The 23,906-nt window shown below is 46.2% G+C and overlaps 1 protein-coding gene across 3 annotated transcripts; it reads right to left on the bottom strand.

The window, feature by feature from the left end:
- Nucleotides 1-22,764, bottom strand: togaram1 (TOG array regulator of axonemal microtubules 1). 3 transcript variants are annotated; one of them, XM_084393176.1, is made up of 24 exons: nucleotides 22,555-22,685; nucleotides 20,338-20,751; nucleotides 16,513-17,139; nucleotides 15,085-15,148; nucleotides 14,529-14,648; nucleotides 14,148-14,318; nucleotides 12,809-12,954; nucleotides 11,716-11,936; nucleotides 10,392-10,453; nucleotides 9,848-10,024; nucleotides 9,038-9,091; nucleotides 8,786-8,955; nucleotides 7,640-7,751; nucleotides 7,031-7,228; nucleotides 6,574-6,691; nucleotides 6,031-6,136; nucleotides 5,414-5,649; nucleotides 4,053-4,211; nucleotides 3,612-3,738; nucleotides 2,644-2,756; nucleotides 2,384-2,564; nucleotides 1,770-1,989; nucleotides 1,611-1,697; nucleotides 1-852 (listed from the first exon to the last, which is right to left on the bottom strand). In XM_084393176.1, the coding sequence occupies exons 2-24, from the start codon at nucleotides 20,674-20,676 to the stop codon at nucleotides 608-610; spliced, it is 4,053 nt and encodes a 1,350-aa protein (XP_084249302.1). In that variant the 5' UTR covers nucleotides 20,677-20,751; nucleotides 22,555-22,685; the 3' UTR covers nucleotides 1-607. The 3 variants fall into 3 exon arrangements, with proteins under 3 accessions (XP_084249302.1, XP_084249303.1, XP_084249304.1); XM_084393177.1 differs by having other exon boundaries at nucleotides 15,085-15,145; XM_084393178.1 differs by lacking the exon at nucleotides 7,031-7,228 and having other exon boundaries at nucleotides 22,555-22,764.
- Nucleotides 22,765-23,906: the final 1,142 nt, after the last annotated feature.

The following is a 23,906-nucleotide window of genomic DNA, read 5'->3' as shown; positions in this document are numbered from 1 at the left end:
TTTACAGAAATAAGACACTTTATTATATAGATAAATCTCTCTCTCATATAATTTAATGTGAATCTCATAAAGGCTGTTGAGGAATGACTGGCACTAAACTGAGAACTACATCTGGACATGAATTCACCTGTAGTATTATTATTATTATTATTTTAAAGCTTCACATTCACAGAAATACAGCGGTCCACATCCAGAGCTGATAGAGGCATCGATCCGTGTGATATCTTCCTCTTTTTTCACTTTATTTATCAATGACTTTGATCATGCAACAGAACTAAGACGGGTCGCACTTAGAACAGAACCATAATCACTTAATCATGAGTCGTCGCATGAACATGTACATGACGTATACTGTACAGCTAATACTGTGCTATTATACAGTACAAAAGATTCTGCACAAAGTTTGAGAATAATAACGACACATCTCTTAGAAATGTTCCATAGCACACCGTGCAAAACAACATTGTATTATTGTGCATTTCAAGATTACATTCTGTAGTCTCGATCACATGACCGCGAGAACCCTGATCCTGTCAGACCGAGCTAGTCGAGCTTCTCTCTTACGAAGCTAGCGTGAGGCACTGTGTGGGAGCAGAAGCGTGTGTGTTCAGGTAGAGTGTGTGTGTCGGGCCCTGAGCAGCTCGTTCAGGTCACACTGGATGTTAGCGGGCTGCGAGGCGGCGCACTCCACCAGCGCTCGGCCCATGTGTGTGTGAAGCGCTTCGGCTAGCTTGGCGGCGGCCATCTTGATGCTGCCGCTGTTACTGGAGGAGCCGAGAAGCTTCCAGAAGAACGGAAGAACCTTCTGCTCCACCAGCTGCGGTTTACGAGGATACAGCTCCGTCACCAGCTCTGAAACACACAGCACAGGCACAGGTCGCTCACATCATCTGAGTTCAGTGTGTGATGCTGCTGTTTGAGCATGAAAAAAACACATAATGAACACTGCAGGCCGTCTGTTAAACCCCCGGCAGACACGAAGTACGCCAACATTATAATATAAAATATTATTTATTGGACAATAATAGCCATTACAAACTTTGTATTTAATATATATTATTAAAATAAGTTGTACTTTGTAACTTGAGTTTAAAAAATAAGGTAAGAAGATATTGTTTGATAAGTGAGATCTCTGATTGTTGTCCTTGAAAACCAAAAAAGTAGAGCTTGAAAAGTCCTGGAATTTCATGTTACAGTTTCTGTACGAACCCTGAAAGCTCCAGCTCTTCCCTATATCAGTGTCAGTGTTCCTGAACTCATTGTATCTTGAGTTTCTTCTGGGAATGAACACGTCACAATATTCCTCATTATAATAATTCATACGCAGAATAAAGGGGCGGGGCCTGGTTGAGTGAGTTAGTAGTGTGTTAAACTGGCGGTTATGGAAAGGGGCGGGACATTTCCCAAACACACTCAAAGCGCTCGACCAATCACAACACACCGCTCCAGCCGACCAATCAGAGCACAGTGTGCTTTTCAGAAGGAGGGGCTTCATAGAGACAGGAAGTAAACAGAGCGTTACTGACAGACTGGGAAGAGAGGAGCCGCAACAATGGAGAATATGGGCATAAAACCCTGTTCTCGTAGAGCCTGAAAACGACTGGACTCACCTGCGACTTTCTCGATCATATCCAGTTTAGCTTTCCCACTCAGATACTGAGCCTTGGAGCAGAAGGGCTGGAGGAGGAGGCTGTTGTCTGGAAACACACAGTTGCTACAGTGAGCAGGTTTAGTCGACAGCTGTATGTTGCGAACACAAAGTCACCCACCGATGTTGAGCATGAGCGCCTGAACGGCCCCGAGGGCCGCGCTGGAGATGGAGCTGTTCTTGGAGTTCAGGTGATTGTCCACGACGGCAGGAATGAGGATGTTCAGCACTGGAGCCAGGCTGTCCCTCAGCACTGAGATGATGGACTGCAGCGACTCCAGCGCACGCAGGTTCACCTTACTGTTAGACTCCTGCAGACGAGCCTTCAGAGCGTCAAACACCTGCGCACACCATCACCATCATCATCATTATTATCATCATCATCATCATTACTATCATCATCATCATCAACATCATCATTACTATCATCATCATCAATCTTCATCATCATCATCATCATTACTATCATCATCTTCATCATCATCATCTTCATCATCATCATCATCATCACCATCATCATCATCACTATCAATCTTCATCATCATCTTCATCATCACCATCATCACTATCATCATCATCACCATCACCACTATCATCATCTTCATCATCATCATCATCATCATCACCATCTTCATCATCATCACTATCATCATCATCATCACTATCAATCTTCATCATCCTTCATCATCATCATCATCACTATCATGGTTCAGTTCTCTAACTCGGATCAGTTACCGGGAACAGGCTGCCGGTGATCAGAGACGGGTTCTCCTCGCAGTCGCACACCAGCTGATCCAGGGCCTTGATCCTCTCCCTGAAGTCTCTGGAGCTCAGCAGCGTCTTCATCTGCGCGACGTACTCGCTTCTGTCCGCCAGACTGTGGACGGCCGCTTTGCTCACGGACTGACCAGAGTCTCTGTGAAGACATGGACTGATGAGTGTGTGTGAGCGCCAGACAGACGTGTGTGTGTGTGTGTGTGTGTGTGTGTGTGTACCTGCTGGCGGTCAGAGGGTCACGCGTGAGGGACGAGGTGCGCACGATCCCGCTGCCCATGAGAGAGCGTCTGCCCCGCGCCGACGGAGCGTCCTGAGGCATTTCCCCCAAACCCTGAAACACACACACACACACGCACACACACACACACACACACAGATCAACACAGATAGAAGACTGCAAGCAGTGTTGGGGAAAGTTACTTTTAAAACAATATTGCGTTACTCCCTTATAAAGTAACTAATTGCATTATTTACTACTATTGCAGTAGTTTGTTCCTTTCCCCCTGGGCTGGGCTTGTTTTTTTTATAACAAAAAAGTTAGATATATAAGATAGTTATTTTTTTGGGCAAATGTAAAGACCCTTTCACACCAAAAGTGAAATAATAATCCTCAGACTGAAGGAAATGCAGATTCACGCGTGTACAGTAGAGGTAGAGTACAGTAGAGTACAGTAGAGGTAGAGTACAGTAGAGTACAGTAGAGGTAGAGTACAGTAGAGGTAGAGTACAGTAGAGGTAGAGTACAGTAGAGGTAGAGTACAGTAGAGTACAGTAGAGGTAGAGTACAGTAGAGGTAGAGTACAGTAGAGTACAGTAGAGGTAGAGTACAGTAGAGGTAGAGTACAGTAGAGGTAGAGTACAGTAGAGTACAGTAGAGGTAGAGTACAGTAGTGTACAGTAGAGGTAGAGTACAGTAGAGGTAGAGTACAGTAGTGTACAGTAGCGATAGAGTACAGTAGTGTACAGTACAGTAGAGTACAGTAGAGGTAGAGTACAGTGGAGGTAGGGTACAGTAGAGTACAGTAGAGTACAGTAGAGGTAGAGTACAGTAGTGTTAACACACTGTAGACGAGCCCTGCAGACGAGCTGTGGTGTTCACACACACACACACACACACACACACACACACACACACACACACACACACACACACACACACACACACACACACACGACTGACGCACACCTTGGTTTTGAGAGTGAAGACGGCGTCCCTGATGGCCGGCAGGTCTTTAGCTGGGACGAACTTCTCCATCATCTTATCGAAGTCCCGGTGAGAGGACAGAAACAGCAGCATCCGTCGCCCGAAGTACCTGAGAGACACACACATCAGTGTCAGGGATCCTTTGAATTTTAACAATTCCGAATTCAATTCCAAAAAGGTAAAAAACAAAAAACCTTAGATATCATTCACATTTAGTGTTATCACAAACCATCTAACTGTATCTGAATATCATGGACACAAATGGTTTAAAGTCATATTAAAATGCTCACAAAGCAATCGATAAGAGGAATCGAAATCTACATTTTATAACAAGTATCTGAATCCTGACCTCGATTCCCAACCCTACACGTGACACTGAAGCGCTGAGGTGAGAGCGTGAGTGACCTCTGACCCCTGGCTCACCTGGCCTCCTGAGACGAGTCCTGTGCCAGCTTGGAGACGGCGGGGAGAATGCGGTCGGTCAGGTCTTTGGTGCCGGACAGCAGACGAGCGGCACCGGCTCTCTCCACCAGAACACACACATGCTGAGCCGCACACTTACGCACGACCGAGCTCAGGTGACTGATGACACACACACAGACACGCTTTAGCATGTGGACAGCATAACAGAAGCTCGTCGTGTGTGTGTGAGTGTGTGAGTGTGAGTGAGTGTGTGTTCACCTCAGTCCTGCGGTAAGTAGCGCGCTCAGGCAGTGGGTCAGAGAGCAGTGTGTGTGTGTGTGTGTGTGTGTGTGTTCACCTCAGTCCTGCGGTCAGTTGCGCTCAGGCTGCGGGTCAGAGAGCAGTGTGTGTGTGTGTGTGTGTGTGTGTGTGTGTTCACCTCAGTCCTGCGGTCAGTAGCGCGCTCAGGCTGCGGGTCAGAGAGCAGTGTGTGTGTGTGTGTGTGTGTGTGTGTGTGTGTGTGTGTGTGTGTGTGTGTGTGTGTGTGTGTGTGTGTGTGTGTTCACCTCAGTCCTGCGGTCAGTAGCGCGCTCAGGCTGCGGGTCAGAGAGCAGTGTGTGTGTGTGTTCACCTCAGTCCTGCGGTCAGTAGCGCGCTCAGGCTGCGGGTCAGAGAGCAGTGTGTGTGTGTGTGTGTGTGTGTTCACCTCAGTCCTGCGGTCAGTAGCGCGCTCAGGCTGCGGGTCAGAGAGCAGTGTGTGTGTGTGTGTGTGTGTGTGTGTGTGTGTTCACCTCAGTCCTGCGGTCAGTAGCGCGCTCAGGCTGCGGGTCAGAGAGCAGTGTGTGTGTGTGTGTGTGTGTGTGTGTGTGTGTGTTCACCTCAGTCCTGCGGTCAGTAGCGCGCTCAGGCTGCGGGTCAGAGAGCAGTGTGTGTGTGTGTGTGTGTGTGTGTGTGTGTGTGTGTGTTCACCTCAGTCCTGCGGTCAGTAGCGCGCTCAGGCTGCGGGTCAGAGAGCAGTGTGTGTGTGTGTGTGTGTTCACCTCAGTCCTGCGGTCAGTAGCGCGCTCAGGCTGCGGGTCAGAGAGCAGTGTGTGTGTGTGTGTGTGTGTGTGTGTTCACCTCAGTCCTGCGGTCAGTAGCGCGCTCAGGCTGCGGGTCAGAGAGCAGTGTGTGTGTGTGTGTGTGTGTGTGTGTGTGTGTTCACCTCAGTCCTGCGGTCAGTAGCGCGCTCAGGCTGCGGGTCAGAGAGCAGTGTGTGTGTGTGTGTGTGTGTGTTCACCTCAGTCCTGCGGTCAGTAGCGCGCTCAGGCTGCGGGTCAGAGAGCAGTGTGTGTGTGTGTGTGTGTGTGTGTGTGTGTGTGTGTGTGTGTGTGTGTGTTCACCTCAGTCCTGCGGTCAGTAGCGCGCTCAGGCTGCGGGTCAGAGAGCAGTGTTCACACATGCGCTCCAGCGCTCGCTCCGCGTCCTGCCGTATGAAGGCGTTGGATTCTCCGGCTTTCTGCAGCAACACTCGGGCCGCCCCGTCCAGCTCCTGGTCCATTCCCTTCTGCAGCGCCGCGAACATCTCACCCAGCGCCGACACCGCCACGCGCGACACACCCGAGCGCAGGTTACGCACCTGCAGAGATCAGGGAGAGACACTGAGCTGGAGAGCAGCGGAAAACAGGCTTTCATAATTGATGGATTCTACAACATTAGAGTGCCGTATATGCCATCATAAAGCTCCTGATGTCGTTCTGCTGGTCTCCTATAGCAGCTTCACACTCAATAGTCCTCATAGTCTCCGCTGATCATTTTGCTTGTTTTAAGAAAAAACTCTCTTCATTTAGATTTTTCCCCCCAGAAAACAAGACATAAATCAAGATGGATTTACTAAAGTAGTAAAATCCCATTAGACATTAAGATTTTTAGGACTGGAAACAAGACAGAAGTGCAGAGTAAGAGCCGCAGTGGATCAGGACAGGCTGAGAGTGAGTAAACGAGGAGATATTCGACTGACCTCCTGAATGAGCGCGAGGCACACGTCGTGAGTCCGGCTCGCCAGGACGTCCGGATGATACTGAGCCAGACTGCGCATGAAGTTCAGCCCCTCGATCTTCTTCTCCCTTCATGGACAGAACACATTAGATGGAACGTTTCGAGCCCGTCAGAGCTAAGCAGTGGCGAGATCATCAGGGGCGATGTGGACTCTAACGACATCACCATATTTACTGTGTTCAATTACAGACTGTCGAGGAAGTTCCTCGTTTAGAAATAAGTATCTCGTTTGTTTTAGAATGAATATTTATTAGTCGACGAATTAGAAAAGAAAAGCTCGGTTAATGAATATTAATTAGAGACGTCACGTGACTATTTAATATTCATGATCGCGCAGCCTAATTCTGTGAATGATTTTAACTATGGTTTTATCTGACAGTATTTTGTGTTCAGAGTTTCGAGGAGTTATCATCTGAAGTACTAGTAATAGATCCTCGTTATTATCTCGGGAAGACTAATTCTTATCGTGAGGCCCATCCCATGTGACCGCGTGCTTGAGTCTCACCAGTCGTCCGAGGCGAGCAGCCGGAAGCTCTGAGTCAGCGCCAGCTCCGGTTTAGAGAAGGGCCGAAGCTCAGCCGGATCCTGCCCGTCTTTCTTCGGGCTCCCAGGAATCAGCTCATCTGAAGGACAAACATGAAAAACGGGATCATTAGACGAAGCTCAGTGGCGGACTCAAACATCGACTGGTTTTTACCTTTTTGGAATCGAAATTAGGAATCGCTAAGAATCGAAATCATTAAAATTAGACCCTATCGACAGGAAATAAATCCGACATGACGTCCATGAATTTGCCAGGAGCTTATTATCAGTGATGAGAACAGTTGTGCGGCTTCACATGTTTGTGGAAACCGTGACACTTTTAATTCTTTAGGATTCTTTGATGAATACAAAGTCATTTATTAGAAATAGAATCTTCTGTAAGATTATAAATGCCTTTACTGTCATCACGCCTCTCTCACCGGAGCTGTGTGCAACAAGCGCTCGCGTTCGGTTCAGACTCGACGTGCGTCTGAGTCTCGGCGCTGCGTTTCTATTGGGCGGGCCGGGCGGGGGGGCGGGCTGGTGGGCGGGGCTTAGACTTTTCACTGGATTCTGTGGTCCTGTGGGACTGGAGGGAGACTCATCCGAGAGCGACTCGCACCCGTTCAGGGTCTCGTCTGGAGGACAGAAGCAGAAATTACACTAATAGTCATCGCACATCATCTGGTTCTCATATTCGGCTAAAAGTCCCACAGATATCGTCAGAATCTGGTAAATGTGCTCCTCGGGCTTGGAATGAATTGCAAAATAAATGTACTTCTAGATGCACTTCCAAACCTTAAGCACTTTTAAATGTCTCTTGCACAGTGTTGTAAAGGACACTTGCAACTGTTTCTCTAGATTTGAGTTGTTTAATTGTGAATGTGTAAATTGTTGTATTTGTGATTCTTTTGTGTGAATCTTTATGTGCCGTCTTGACCAGGAGTCTCTGGAGGAAGAGATAGCAATATCTCAATGTGATTCTCCTGGTTAAATAAAGGATAATACAAATAAAATGGTGGTGGCTGTCACTGGTGTTGACCTTTCACCTTTCACATCATCGAGGAGTGTGTGTGTCGTGCGGCGTCTCATCGGGTCCTGATGCTCTAGGCGGCGCTGACGCATCTTGTCGCTCGCAAACTTAGACAGCTTTACCCTCTCCTGTAACACACACATCATGTGACTCCAATGAGCGGGTGAAGCACACACTTCTTTATGCAAATAAAACAAGAAAGCTGGATGGAAATGCCAAGATAAGCTCAGTTGAGGCATTTTTATCCGATAAGAAGTCGTGCACATAAACTACGATGGAAACACATTTACCGAATAAATGCCTAGACAAAAAACTCTGGAGTAACCAGTGGACCAATGAAAATTAAAGCTGTAGAAGTACTGTTCATTATTAGTTCATGTTAACTAATGTTAAGTAATTAACCTTATTGTAAAGTGTTACCAAAATGGATATCTTTGTATTTGATAATAAAACGTGCACATAAACTATGATGGAAACTCTTTTACTGAATAAATCCCTCTAACACCTCATGTGACTTTGCCTCAGTAGAGGCTCTGATTGGATAGCTGGAGTGAGCAGTGGACCAATGGCGTCGCAGCATCTCTAATGTTGGTTTGGTGTTTCTGAAAGTGTGTGATCAGAATGATTGGGTGTAATTCCCTCCAGAAGCGTCTCACACACACGAGTGTGTTCCCGAACACCAGCATCCGAACGCTAGAGAACACGACAGCGTTTACTGTGTTTCGCCTGACGCTCGAGACACACTCGTTCATGACGGAGGAGAAACAGTATGAAAGCTTGTTTCCGCCACAGAATAAAACATTTTAAAAGAAAATTGTGACTTTTTATCTCACTCTTACTTTTTTTCTCTTAATTGCGACTTTATGTCACGCGATTGCAAGTTTATATCACGCGATTGTGAGAAAAAAGTCATAATTGTGAGATAAAAAGTCGCAATTACGTTTGTATTTTTCATTCTGTGGCTGAAACAAGCGTCCATAAAAGAGCCCGATTGTAGAAACTTACAGTTTATTACTGATATTCTGCACCAGGAAGTGATGATGTTGTTCTCTTGAACACATGAGATGGAAACGCTGCTTTATTCGCAAACGTTTTATGCCATATCACAGTTTTGTCAGGTTTGGATGTAAACACAGCTGGTGTCGGCCTGTGTGAGACGCACCTGAGGCTCCTCGGGTTCGGGACTGGCATCGGAGTCGCAGTGTGTGTTGGTGAACGCGTGTCCGAACACGCCAGACGGAGGCTCACGGGCCGCTCTACTGGACCAGTCGCCCTGCTCAGGAGAAGACACCACACTGGGACGACTGGGAAGAACGACAGAACCGAACACTCCTGCAGAAACGAGAGAAGAAGACGAGTGAAGGACGAGAGCAGCGAGTGCTGATCATCAGTGTGTGTGAAACAGTGAACCGACCTCGTCCGATCACTCCCTCAGACATGCAGGACTGCGACGTGTGCTGATGAGATCCTGGAGGAAACACAGAGCGTCGTCACACTACTCAACATGACATTATACACACTACTGGGCTAACGTCTGGAGTCATTACGACTGGTCAGTGTGTCTGAAAGAGTCTCTTCTGCTCAGCTGCGTTTATTTGATCAAAAATACAGTATAACAGTGAACATCAGTGCAACGTAAAAAAGCTGGTTTCTATGTGAATATACAGTCAAGTGCAATTTATAGGGATAAACCGATATGAAAATCTTGGCCGATACCGATAACCGATAATTCTTTATATTTAAAAGCCGATAACCGATATATCGGCCGATAAATCTAAATACAGATTTGTACAAAATTTCTGAGAGCCTGATTACAAAACCTAAAGTCTCACCATTAAAAGCCACGACCCAAACACACAATTATAATGTTCTCATAATAATGTTATGTAGCCGATATGACAGACTTGTGCTGCACTTTTACTGTATTTTCCTTTTTTGAAGTGATTCCAATCATATTTCAAGCAATTCAACACCATCATGTTGAACAGTGCGAATCTGAAGAGTCTCAGCTGAAGGAAATTATACATTATTGATCAGCTTTGATATATCGGCCAAATTTTCTTATCGGCCCGATAACATTAAAATGATCATATATCGGCTGATACCGATAGTGTGGCCGATATATCGTGGCGTAATTTATTCCTGTGATCAAAGCTGAATTTCAGCATCATTGATCAAGTAAACGCAGAAGAGACTTCTATCAGACACATTATAAAGCGCTCACCTTTAGCGGGTCTGAGCGCGCGGAGCGGCTCGCGGCCGGCGGCTCGGATCTGCGGTGATGATGTCATGTCCACAGGCTTTTCCTCGTCTGCATCTAACGGTCTGTTTGAGTAAACCAGTCTCTGACCGACCACACTCACATTCCCATCAGACAGGCTCTTATCCTGCTGCGTCACGCCTGAGGACACACACACACACACACACACACACACACACACAGTCAAATATTAGGCTGCTGTCACTTTAAGAGCTGCACGGATCCAATATACTGATACACATGAGAACAGAGTCTCTCACACTTGAATGTTTTTAAATCACTTTTTCTGTGAGTGCTCTGGATGTGTGTGCAGGACAGAAAACAGTGTGTGAGTCTCTCCCGCTTGAACTGTTTAAAGTCATATTGAAATGCTCACAAAGGAATCGATAAGAGGAATCGAAATTTTAATTTTACAACAAGTATCCGATTCCTGAACCTCCAGTGTTTTCAATTCCCTTCAGAAGCACGTGTGACGGCATGAGTGCAGCCGTGTGGTTCACATACGCACCTTGAGCGCTGGGGTCACGTGCTCCTGACGCCACTCGTGGGTTCGCAGCAGAGGTCACAGGGCTGCGGGCAGAAGGAGAGTTAGTGAACTGAACATGAGTGTCATGATAATGCCTGGTGTTCATCAGGGATCCTCACTAAGAGTGTATGTGCGGTGAAAGGCAAAAATGGCGTATGCCCAAAAATACTCAGCCTTATAAACCCGTGTGAACGCCAGAACCTGCGCAGAACCCCCTCTATAAACCCAGTCAGAGGAAGATTGTGTTCGCATGCGTCTCCTCCCCGAAATAACCATATATGAGCTTACAACGCCTCGATTTACTGTGCATATCCTCATCTGCATATCATATGCATATACATCCACGTGATGCCATGTTTAACGGTAGAAGACATTAGGAGAATATGAGATATGGATGTGAGTCACATTAATGCTAAATGATCATTTAGTAGCCCATCCTTGCCTTGTTTTTGAATAAATAAATAAAATAGTATAAAATACATTTCAGAGACATTTTTCTTATTCTTTTCCACTGGCCGATTAGTATTTTTAATTGCTTTATATTTTTAATGGAAACCGATAGGCCTTATTGTGCATTATTGATCATTATTTGCACGCAAATATTTCCTAAAAGCACGAGTTCTGCTGTTATCATGCGCTGAGCAGACATTAGCACAGCATCCCACAGGAAGTGTTCGACAGCAGCGCATACACTACTGATATTTCTATTATTAGATTATAAAAAATGTTGTAACTTTTTTGTAATGATTTGATGTAATTTAAGTGCTTAACTCCATTAATGAGAATGGCATATTTAATCTAAATGAGTATATCAGATGTAGAACATAGTTTCAATTATTCTTTTATTTATTTAAACTGTTATTGTGAACATTATTTATGATTATGGCTCATAATGAGGATTAAAGTGGTTTTCCTTCATCATTTCCTCAGATCTCCATCGGTGTCGTTAAACTGCTCCGGGTCAGAGTTCACTTACAGACGCACTTACACATTCTCCCGTCAAGTTTGTTTTTATAAATCACGACTGATGCGTCAGAAGTGGCGTACGGCTCGTTCAGGGCCGGTTCTGTCGTCTCTCCCCTGATGATCTTTGCAAAGGAAGTGAATCAATCAAAACTAACTTTATCTGGACAATAACTGTATTCTAGAGCTGCTGTAAAGCCTAATCTCTGTTACTGTAATCTCCTGTTATCACTGTAAAGCTGCTGTGATCTATATTGTGAAAGCGCTGTATAAATGAGGGAGACGTGACGTGTGTGTGACGCACTGGTTATGACCGAGGCCCTGGTGTCGACCCGTGTCTGACCTGCTCCTGGTGCCGGGGGGGGAGGTGGGCGAGTACAGGCTCAGGCCGCTCTCGCTCAGAGGACTCGTGACGGACCGGGACGTCTGATCCGGGGAATCGGGAACCAGCTCCAGCTTCACCGCGGAGTCGGGGCTGTCGGGGTCCGGGTCGGAGCCGCTGGCGCTCACCTTGGCCCGCTTCTTCGCCGCGCTGTTCCTCAGCGAGCGCAGGGAGTTCAGCATCTGAAACACGAGACCAGACCCGGGGTCACGGGTGTCACTCCAAATAAACACTACGTTTATATAGTTGACACTTTGTTTAGTGCACAGCAAAGTTTCGCATAACCACTGTTACGACACACACAGAACAGCGCATGCGCTAATCCTCAGGCCAAACATGCCCTATTAAAAGTAGAGCCTAGTGCCGAAGTGCAGTGCAAGAGGGGAAATAACATGTTAACAACAGCTGCTGGGATCAGCGGACACCATAGACTGTATAAAACACTGGGTGTAGTGTGCGTGATGTCACCCGTAGTGTTTCTGAAGCCTAAAGTGGGCGGAGCCGGCCGTCGCCATCTTGGCAGCGTCACTCCCGGATTAACGTAAATGTGCAGCGAGGCGGATTAGCTGAGGCGATGCTAACAGACAGCAGACAAACGGCTAGTAGTGACATCAGCGGCAATCCACCTGTCACTCAAGCGGCCACGCCCTTAATTATGCAGAACTTTAAGGCTTAATATAATTTATACAGATGAGTCATAAAATAATTAACCCTCCTCACAGTCGTCATGAAGGGCAACATTAGCTATATAGACCAATACCACTTTTTACACCAGACTGTAAACATGTTTATTTCTGCTGTAAAGTTGAGCATTTTAACATGCGGGTCTATGGGACTGAGTCTCTTCTGCAGCCGGCCTCTAGTGGCCAGTGGATGAACTGCAGTTTAACTCTTCAGTGTTGGATTGAAGAGAGAGCTGGAGCTTATAGCTTTGAAGGTTGGAGCTTTTTACAATTCTCGAAGATTGAAGATTTTAATTACACACATACGCACAGTAATGACTTTGAATAATGACACAACTATGCTTCTATTCGTTTTTCCAAGGCTCGCTCACCTCCTGCCGGTCCAGCGGGTCGTCACCCGGTTCTCCTGCGGCGCTGATGGACTGATCGAGCCGATCCGACGAGGCTCTGGCGCTGATCCGGCTCCGGCGCGGGGCATGAGGAAGCAGAGGAGAGCGTTTGCTGGAGCTCACCTCACCTGAGAAGAAGAAAATGTGTCGTTTCAACGTAATGATTGATTCAGCGAGACTTAGATGAGCTGGAGATCAACACTGCCATTAAACACTTCAGAACTAAAGTCTCCTGATAATTCACTCTCCTCCTCGTCATCCAAGATGTTCATGTGTTTCTTTCTTCAGTGGAAAAGAAATGCAGGTTTTTGAGGAAAACACTCCAGGATGTTCCTCCATATAGTGTCTTCAATGGGGTCCAACGGGTCGAAGGTCCAGATGTGAGTTTCAGTGCAGCTTCAAAGTCTCGACACGATCCAGCCGAGGAATAAGAGTCTGATCTAGACAAACCAGCCGACATTTTACAACTAAATAAACATTTATATACTTTTAACCACTAATGCTGGTCTTGCACTCGCTGTGATGCGACACACATTACGTAATCAGGGTGAAAGGTCAAGCGTGACGTAGGCGTAAGAACCGACCCAGTGTTTACAAAGTCGTGCAAAGACTGAGACAAACGCCATTTGCGACTAAAAAATAAAAAGGTAAAACAACGATGTCGGACGATTTTGAAGGTAGTGGAGAAAATGAGATGGAGTTTTTCGCTGTACATTTATGAACCTTTCAACATTCGACCCGTTGGACCCCATTGAAGACACTATATGGAGGAACATCCTGGAGTGTTTCCCTCAAAAACCTGCATTTCTTTTCCACAGAAGAAAGAAACACATGAACATCCTGAAGAGTAAATTAACAGGACATTTTAATTCTGAAGTGAACTAATGCTTTAACTGGTTCCTAACAGCCGTGCACTGCAAAAAATGCTTTTCTTACTCAGTATTTTTGTCTTGTTTTCAGTCCAAATAACTAAAACATTTTAAACCAAGATGCATTTACTAAAGTAGTGAAATGCCATTAGATATTATGTCTTGTTTTCTGGAGGGAAAAAATCTAAATGAAGTGAACAAGCAAAATGATCTGCCGATGGGGTCAGAAAAATAATCTTAATTCAAATGGAAACCTAGATTATTTGTCTCACCCCACTGGCAGATCATTTTGCTCGTTTTAAGCAAAAACTCTCTCCATTTTGACTTTTCCCCCAGAAAACAAGACATAATGTCTAATGGGATTTTACTCGTCTAGTAAAAGCATCTTGATTTAAGATTTTGGAAACAAGACAAAAAATCCCGAGAGTGTGTGAGAGGAAGTGTGTTCTGACCGGTGTTGTCGTCTCGTCTGCTGGGCCACGTGCTGGACATGGAGAGCGTGAGCGCGGGCTCGGCGTGTGTTCGCTGGGGAGCGCTCGGGGTCAGAGGTCCTGCCAGAGCCGTCAGCGGGTACGAGGGCAGCAGGAGCGAGCCCGGAGGATCCAGACGACTGCTCCTCAACCCTGAGGAACCAACCAGAAACACTCAAGTCTCCTTCATTTATACAGCGCTTTAACAATATAGTGTGAACGCATTAATAAAGGCCTGGATGCTGATTGGTCAATCCAGTGTTCTAGTGGTGTCACTCATAGACCAGCTATTGGCCTTACAGGCTCATTATTCCATGTTTGTAGAGATAATAAGTATAAAGAAGCATGTTCTTCTGACGTCACCTTTCTCAGGCTCAGAGGCTGTTTTGAAGACGTCTGGATCCGAATCCAAGCTCCCGCTGCGTCGCAGTCGACCCAGAGACCGGTGCGTCCGGCCCGGAGACGGAAGAGCTTCTGATGGACCTGGACCAGAACACAAGACGGTCAGCGGCTTCATTAACGCTACTGTCAGGTTATTTCTGTTTAGCGCTATTTACACATGAATAAAGTCCTGAATTTAACCCTCATCCTTCCCTGTTCCCTCGGATCATTTTGACCAGGAAAATATTTTTGAAATAAAATAAAAAAAGAACAAAAAAAATCTCCCAAAAATTTAGTTTAAAAAAATTGCATTTGTTTTTGTCAAAATGAAATAAAATAAGCTTTCCGGACAAAATGTTTTTAGGGCTTCAGGTCTTTTTGACCCGCGAGGGACGGATGAGGGGATCTCTGGGAAATAAAGCCGTGTTCAGTCCATTATGAAGCATCTCTGAAACACGACACGCAGAAGAACCAATCATAAGATCATCAGGTGATGTGAATAAGATCTGCAGTGAAAACATGAAACGGGCGTTCCTACTGTATTTGGCACCGGCGTCCTGACGGAGTCTCGTGGATGAGGACGAATCTTCACCGCAGACCTGCTGGAATAAAGCCGTGGCATCAACCAACACACACATGATCCTTGGGTTTCCAATCAAAACCAGTGAAAGTGATGGATCGACACTGACACTCCATGAGATCAACAGAAGAACCTTAAAACAGTCTTAATGCTTGAAAACCCAACATGCACACAAGCACTGAAAACTATTATCTGCAGACACTGCAAAACATGATGTTCTTCCTCAGTGTTTCTCTCTCGCTTTCCAGCACTAATATCCAAACATTCTCAAATCAAGAGACAAGTGACTCAAATGACTGAAGATCTTGAGTCTTGCTTTCTGAAAAATGTGTCAAAATGAAGTGAGTTTGAGCTGCAAACAACAGTGGAGTCAGAAACATAATCCTGTTCTCACTTTATTTTTCTGACCCCATTGGCAGATATTTCTTGTTTTCAGCTCAAACTCACTTCTTTATTCTTATAATGAAGACATTTCTAACCCTTTCTTCTGATCTTCAGTCATTTTGCTCCTCCAGTAAATGTCTTGATTTAGTAATGTTTGGATATTTGTGCTGGGAAACACTGGTGCTCAGAAGTCCTCTGTGTGCCGCTGGTGTTTGTTAGTGTTCCTGTGTGTTGCTGGGAAACATTGCCGGATCACACACACACACACACACACACACAACACACACACACACACACTCACACACACACACACTCACACACACACACACACTCACGTCACACCAGAACACAAACCACCTCCAGTGAGTCCATCACTTATTACAGCACTTCATTTCAGCTTCATAATTGCATTGTCTTTCAACATCGGTTTAACCCTGTAAAGCCTGACAAGAGAAACAATAATCTTTTTTTTTTATATAGAGCCGTTTATTTATTAACCTTTAGACAAAAAAAAAAAAGTTTGCGTAAGTATTTTATGTTTTGAAAAACACGCTTTGAAATCGCTGGTGTTTCTGACGTCACAAACTACATTGTAACCAATCAGATCAACGTGTGATCGTCAACCAGTGGATCTCTGAGCTGAGTGAGTGAGTGGAGGCGGGGCTCATTTGCATATTCATAGAACCACGAATACTAAATGAGGCAAGGGTGTCGAGTTACATTCAAGATATTTAAGTGACGTGAACTCCATTAAATCTGCATATCGCGCGGGAACTGAAGATCGGATTTATATCCGTTTTGCGAAAACACATTTATGTGACCGGGAGTAAATGGAATTGTTTTGATATATCATACAGCTATCCGATCTGAGAGAACGCATGAAGTGACAGGTGTAAGAGGCCTGTATCAGATATGACACAATAGGCTTTATAAGGTTAATGATGAAAAACCACATGACTTTATTAAATCAACATCTGATGGTGTTTTCATGTCATGGCTCACCTGATCATGTGACTTCCCGTTAGTCGTGAGCGCCGATCTCTCCCAGGGCAGTTTGTTCTTCCCTTTCCCGGCGCTCACGATCCTCCTGTGCGTCGTAGCGTCATCCGCTAGCTCGGCGTCGGCGGGGCCGCGTGACCCAGGAGCCCGTCCTCCGTTCATGACCCAGTCCAGATCGGCCCCGGAGCCCAGGTGAGGCAGGCGTCGGTGTCCCGGTCTGGGCAGGACGAGCGCGTACTCCACGGTGCCGTCGGCCGCTAGCCGCGGGAGTATGTGCCGCGCGCGCCGGGCCTGAACGGCGGCCATGAGGCCCTGCGCGTCTCCCGTTAGCTCCACGCGGTCCACAGCCTTCATGAGCGGCTGCTTCTTCCCGGTGTCCAGACAGTAGTCCAACACGGCGAACAGCTCGAGAGCCGCGTGACGCACCTTCCTCTTCCCGTCCGCAAGCGTCGGCGCCGCCTCCGCACACAGCCGCGGGATGTCGAAGTCCTTGCGCGGGTGCGTTAGCATGGCGGCGGTGATGATGTTGATGGCGTCCTCCCGAACCCTGGAGTTCCTGTGGCGGAGCTGAGCGACGACGAGCTCCAGCACGGCCCGCGGCCCCACCGCCCGCATCAGCTGCCGGAACACCTGCGCCACACACATATAGCTATCATCAAACTCTGTGGTGTGTTTAATCTGCTTTAAGACAAACCGTGTGTAAGTTCATAAGTCGACACCATTGCTGAGTATTTCCTCCTTAAAACTGCAGTGAACCAAAGACAGTCTCAAACACACGCTTTGAAATCGCTGGTGTTTCTGACGTCACAAACTACCTTGTAACCAATCAGATCAACGTGTGATCGTCAACCAGTGGATCTCTGAGCTGAGGGAGGGAGTGGAGGCGGGCTCATTTGCATATTTGCATTTTTTCAAGCAAAAACGTTTAAATATGTCATTTTGGGGATCAAAAATGAGTTTTAAGGGATAAAATGTAGGGGCTTTCGCACCGGAGGAACCTTTTGATGGTTCCTAGAACTATTGCCGGAAGTTCCCGGATGTTGGCATGTTCGCACCGCATGAACTATTAACGATTTTAGTTCTAGGAACTGCTTTTGGAGGAACTTTAGAGTCGGTTTAAACCAGTGCAATAGGTTCCACTCTGGCTCCACATGAGGGCGCTCGCAGGACGAGTGCAGTTCCACTCTGGCTCCACATGAGGGCGCTCACAGGACGAGTGCAGTTCCACTCTGGTTCCACATGAGGGCGCTCACAGGACGAGTGCAGTTCCACTCTAGTTCCACATGAGGGCGCTCACAGGACGAGTGCAGTTCCACTCTGGTTCCACATGAGGGCGCTCACAGGACGAGTGCAGTTCCACTCTAGTTCCACATGAGGGCGCTCACAGGACGAGTGCAGTTCCACTCTAGTTCCACATGAGGGCGCTCACAGGACGAGTGCAGTTCCACTCTAGTTCCACATGAGGGCGCTCACAGGACGAGTGCAGTTACACTCTGGTTCCACATGAGGGCGCTCACAGGACGAGTGCAGTTCCACTCTAGTTCCACATGAGGGCGCTCAAAGGACGAGTGCAGTTCCACTCTAGTTCCACATGAGGGCGCTCACAGGACGAGTGCAGTTCCACTCTGGTTCCACATGAGGGCGCTCACAGGACGAGTGCAGTTCCACTCTAGTTCCACATGAGGGCGCTCACAGGACGAGTGCAGTTCCACTCTGGTTCCACATGAGGGCGCTCACAGGACGAGTGCAGTTCCACTCTGGCTCCACATGAGGGCGCTCACAGGACGAGTGCAGTTCCACTCTGGCTCCACATGAGGGCGCTCACAGGACGAGTGCAGTTCCACTCTGGCTCCACATGAGGGCGCTCACAGGACGAGTGCAGAATGAATGGAGGTCTATGGCGCTATACCCCTCAAAATCCACTTTTCTCAGGATATAATGTTTTTGTCTAGTAATTTGAATGTTGTATTCGAAAGGAGATGCAAAGAAATTACACATTGCTGGGTGTTAGATTTTTTAGAGTCACTTATTTGCTTTAAAAAGTCTTTTAAAATGTCAGTGACGTCATACACATCGTACGACCAGAGATACTGCTTTACTTTGGTGCTTTCGCGCTAACCCTAACACACACAGCTGACACAGGCAAACACACACAGCTGACACAGGTAAACACACACAGCTGACACAGGTAAACACACACAGCTGACACAGGCAAACACACACAGCTGACACAGGTAAACACACACAGCTGACACAGGTAAACACACACAGCTGACACAGGTAAACACACACAGCTGACACAGGCAAACACACACAGCTGACACAGGTAAACACACACAGCTGACACAGGTAAACACACACAGCTGACACAGGTAAACACACACAGCTGACACAGGCAAACACACACAGCTGACACAGGTAAACACACACAGCTGACAGGCAAACACACACAGCTGACACAGGTAAACACACACAGCTGACACAGGCAAACACACACAGCTGACACAGGTAAACACACACAGCTGACACAGGCAAACACACACAGCTGACACAGGTAAACACACACACAGCTGACACAGGTAAACACACACAGCTGACACAGGCAAACACACACAGCTGACACAGGTAAACACACACAGCTGACACAGGCAAACACACACAGCTGACACAGGTAAACACACACAGCTGACACAGGCAAACACACACAGCTGACACAGGTAAACACACACAGCTGACAGGCAAACACACACAGCTGACACAGGTAAACACACACAGCTGACACAGGCAAACACACACAGCTGACACAGGTAAACACACACAGCTGACACAGGCAAACACACACAGCTGACACAGGCAAACACACACAGCTGACACAGGTAAACACACACAGCTGACACAGGCAAACACACACAGCTGACACAGGTAAACACACACAGCTGACACAGGTAAACACACACAGCTGACACAGGTAAACACACACACAGCTGACACAGGTAAACACACACAGCTGACACAGGCAAACACACACAGCTGACACAGGTAAACACACACAGCTGACACAGGCAAACACACACAGCTGACACAGGTAAACACACACAGCTGACACAGGCAAACACACACAGCTGACACAGGTAAACACACACACAGCTGACACAGGTAAACACACACAACTGACACAGGTAAACACACACAGCTGACACAGGCAAACACACACAGCTGACACAGGTAAACACACGTGCTAGAAGAGTTTTTGTTTTGTTGTTTTAAAAGACCATCAAGCAGTATCTCTGGTCGTAATCAGTCCTTCACTGACCAATCAGCGTTCATTAGCAGAATGCTAGCGTGTTATGGGCAACAACAACTCAACCTGTAAGAAATCGAAAGGACATAAGTACTCGTCCATTCAACTTTCGACCTATAACCCATGTTGAACTTGCAAAACCTACAATCAAATCTGAGATTTCTCAACGGCAATCGGGTGAAAGAGACACATTTAGCCGTCTAGCCCCATAGACTCCCATTCATTCTGCACTCATGGGCGATCGCCCCCAGTGGAGCTCTGGTGGAACTACAGCCAACATTCGGTACAATAGACATAATAGGGAGTGGCCAGGCTCTGCGTAGACGGGCTCTGGGTCCTACTAGCGGTGCGAACGCAACCACGAGGAGAATCACGACATCACAATCTTTGATTTAAAGCAAAAAAGCAAAAATACGAGGAGTGTGAACTGACTAGCTTTAGTGAGGGAACGAACTACAATCCAGTGAAGCACTTGTGAACAGCATAATCGAATTAAAAAGCTTTGAGAAAGGAAACGGCTTGAACACCTGCATGTACTCGCGTTGGGCCACGTTACGCGAGTCTCCCAGCGCCCGTACGGTCACCGCCGCGATCTCCCGGTAGTGCCGGTCCACGTCGCGGTCCAGCTTCTCGATCAGCAGGTTCAGGAGCTGCAAGGTCCCGTACAACACCTTGAAGTTGCTGTCGTCCAGAAGCCGGCGTAAGAACTGGATGAACTCGTCCACGCTGGCGGAGGAAACCTGCTGCAGATCCAGCTCCGCCACCAGGCTCTTCAGCTGCTCCACGCCACGCGTCCGGCTCTGGAAGTTCTGCTGGTCCAGGAGCTGCTCGTGTAACTCCTGAGGGATCAGTCCATAAATCATCATGGAGGCCAGACGGAGCCGACGCACGGGAATCTGTCATGTTGAGGAGGGATGCGAAGCCATCGCAGCGGCACGGACCTGAAGAGGAGAAGATTCACAGATGAAGATCACAGCAGCTGCACTGAAACACACAGAATCAATGATGCAAACCTCATCAGGCGTGAGACACATCAGTCCCCGCACCACTCTTACAATTTTTTTTAAAAGAAGTCTTTGTTAAAGTCTCTGTTTATGTGTCTATGTGGTGTTTTTAATCTGCTTTAAGACAAAGCATGTGTAAGTTCATAAGTCGACACCATTGCTGAGTATTTCCTCCTTTTTTTTTTTTCTGACGTCACAAACTACCTTGTAACCAATCAGATCAACGTGTGATCGTCAACCAGTGGATCTCTGAGCTGAGTGAGTGGAGGCGGGGCTCATTTGCATATTCATAGAACCGCGCATACTAAATGAGGCAAGAGTGTCGAGTTACATTCAAGATATTTTAAAGCATGAAGACATTTTTTCAGGGAAAAAACTTTTAAATATGTCATTTTTGTGATAAAAGATGAGTTTCAACTAAGGGATACAATTATTGACTACAGGAGGACTTTAAAGCTTTATAAGCCATGAATCAAGCCAATCAGCTACGAGGAGAATCACAACATCACAATCTTTGATTTAAAGCAAAAATACAGACTGAACTGAACGGCTTTAGTGAGAGGAAGAACTAAAATCCCACTTAGCAAGAAAATCATAATCGAATTAAAAACAATTGAGAAACATAAAACTGCTCATATCTAAACAATATATTTTAAGTTTATTGCAAAATATGTAGGCCTATATATACAAGTATTTTGAGAGCGCAGTGCTTCACGTGAGTGGGCGGAGCTTTGATTGTGGCGACTCTCTGATTGGTGGGTTTACTGTACAGCATCATGGGTAATGTAGTTGTCAACACGAATTCCACGATTATTTTAAAACTAAGTTGAAATAATGTGGGCTAACAGATTCAACACAGGCAAATACCATCGATTAACATCTTCGTAGCTCACAGTAGATTTATAAATTATCATAAAAAAACTAATTTCCCTATGGAGAAAATGAAGAGTTTTAACTTGCGGAACCGACTGTTGTGCTTTATATTCTGCTGAATTCTCTGAATGGTCAAAACTCAAGTTTTTAAAATGTTTTAAAAAGTTTTTCCTTGGTTATGTGAGCGTTAGATAAGCATTATGATAATGTTTTCTCTATTCCATCAAGTATTATGGGAACGTTACTTCTGAATGTCATCTCTAAGTAGTAACGTTTAAAAAATAACTCTAACTAAATTGTTTCAAGAAATATGTTACAGGAATGATGTATAAATCACATTTTTGAGCTAGCGTATTGAGAACAGTATTAAACACCAGATAACTCTGAGTGATCGTTCTGTTACTTGAGATGAACCTCTGAGGGAAATGATGACCTGAGGTCAGAGGTCAGTGTTGAGCTGTTAAAATACACACCAGCTGCTGTTAAACATCTCAACTCTTCCAGCTAAAGCTCACAGGATTGAAGGATCTTCATATGGATATTCGGAATGACTCGGAATCATTCGGAAGGAAAACCACTTGTGGCTCTTCTGCGGTATTTACTCGTTAATTCCCTCAATATTCAGCATCTGACAGCACATACTCAGAGTAATAACGAGACACTGAGGTGATTCTACAGTATTAATTATTCTCATTCATCTTATTGGACGTTTGTTTGGTAGATTCGCTAGATGCTGTTTTTTAACCAAATCGACAACACATGTAAGAATTCATTAATAAAATACCATATAAAACCCTGGTACAATTTACAACATCGAACAATATTAAAATGCCTTAAGTGTTTTATGTGTTTTAGTTCAAATCAAACCTGTTATTGCAGATCTAAATGACTCCCGTGCCGATTCGGTTTGATTCTCGATGCGCTTCAGTCTGATTCGCTGAATCTGCTCTCTCGGGTCTGAATTCGTCTGATTTGGGTCTGATTTTCGTTGTTTTTCTGTCGGATTCTGATTTTCTCGCTGCTTCCATCACAACACACGACCAAAATGGCGCTGATGTCACAACCAGCCGCTGCCATGGCGACGCGCCCTCTGACCCCACACTGGATGGTTGGCGCGGTGCACTGTGGGAGGTGTAGTTCATGACAGACCACAGCGCTTCCACTTCAACACACGTTATAGGCCCGGTTTCACAGACAGGGTTTAGATTAAGCCAGGATTAGGCTTTAGTTTAATTAGCGTATTTAAGAAGCTTTTATAAACGTGCCTTAGAAAACAACATTACTGGTGTGCATCTTCAGACAAAACAATGGCACTGATATATTTGAAGATCTGTCGGTGCAAGTTATTTTCAGTTAAAACACATCAAACATGTATTTTAGTCTGGGACTAGGGTTAAGCCTTGTACAGTAAGAACGGTGTATGAGTGTACAGTAAGAGCGGTGTATGAGTGTACAGTAAGAGCGGTGTATGGGCGTACAGTAAGAGCGGTGTATGGGCGTACAGTAAGAGCGGTGTATGAGTGTACAGTAAGAGCGGTGTATGAGTGTACAGTAAGAGCGGTGTATGGGTGTACAGTAAGAGCGGTGTATGGGCGTACAGTAAGAGCGGTGTATGGGCGTACAGTAAGAGCGGTGTATGAGTGTACGGTAAGAGCGGTGTATGAGTGTACGGTAAGAGCGGTGTATGGGTGTACGGTAAGAGCGGTGTATGAGTGTACAGTAAGAGCGGTGTATGGGTGTACAGTAAGAGCGGTGTATGGGTGTACAGTAAGAGCGGTGTATGGGTGTACAGTAAGAGCGGTGTATGGGTGTACAGTAAGAGCGGTGTATGAGTGTACAGGTGTATGAGTGTACAGTAAGAGCGGTGTATGAGTGTACAGTAAGAGCGGTGTATGGGTGTACAGTAAGAGCGGTGTATGAGTGTACAGTAAGAGCGGTGTATGGGTGTACAGTAAGAGCGGTGTATGGGCGTACAGTAAGAGCGGTGTATGGGCGTACAGTAAGAGCGGTGTATGGGTGTACAGTAAGAGCGGTGTATGGGTGTACAGTAAGAGCGGTGTATGGGTGTACAGTAAGAGCGGTGTATGGGCGTACAGTAAGAGCGGTGTATGGGTGTACAGTAAGAGCGGTGTATGAGTGTACGGTAAGAGCGGTGTATGGGTGTACGGTAAGAGCGGTGTATGAGTGTACAGTAAGAGCGGTGTATGGGTGTACAGTAA

Source organism: Rutilus rutilus, assembly GCF_951802725.1.
Source record: "Rutilus rutilus genome assembly, chromosome: 21".
Classification (NCBI taxonomy): domain Eukaryota; kingdom Metazoa; phylum Chordata; class Actinopteri; order Cypriniformes; family Leuciscidae; genus Rutilus; species Rutilus rutilus.
Note: the sequence above shows the minus strand (reverse complement) of the source record. Positions and strands in the feature narration are given on the sequence as shown.

Coding starts and splice junctions, on each gene's coding strand:
- togaram1 (XM_084393176.1), bottom strand. CDS start 20,676: ATGATGATTTATGGACTGATCCCTCAGGAGTTACACGAGCAGCTCCTG. Junction 15,149..16,512: donor ACGGGAAGTCACATGATCAG/GTGAGCCATGAC, acceptor GCTTTATTCCAG/CAGGTCTGCGGTGAAGATTC. Junction 12,955..14,147: donor CAGACGAGACGACAACACCG/GTCAGAACACAC, acceptor TCTTCTTCTCAG/GTGAGGTGAGCTCCAGCAAA.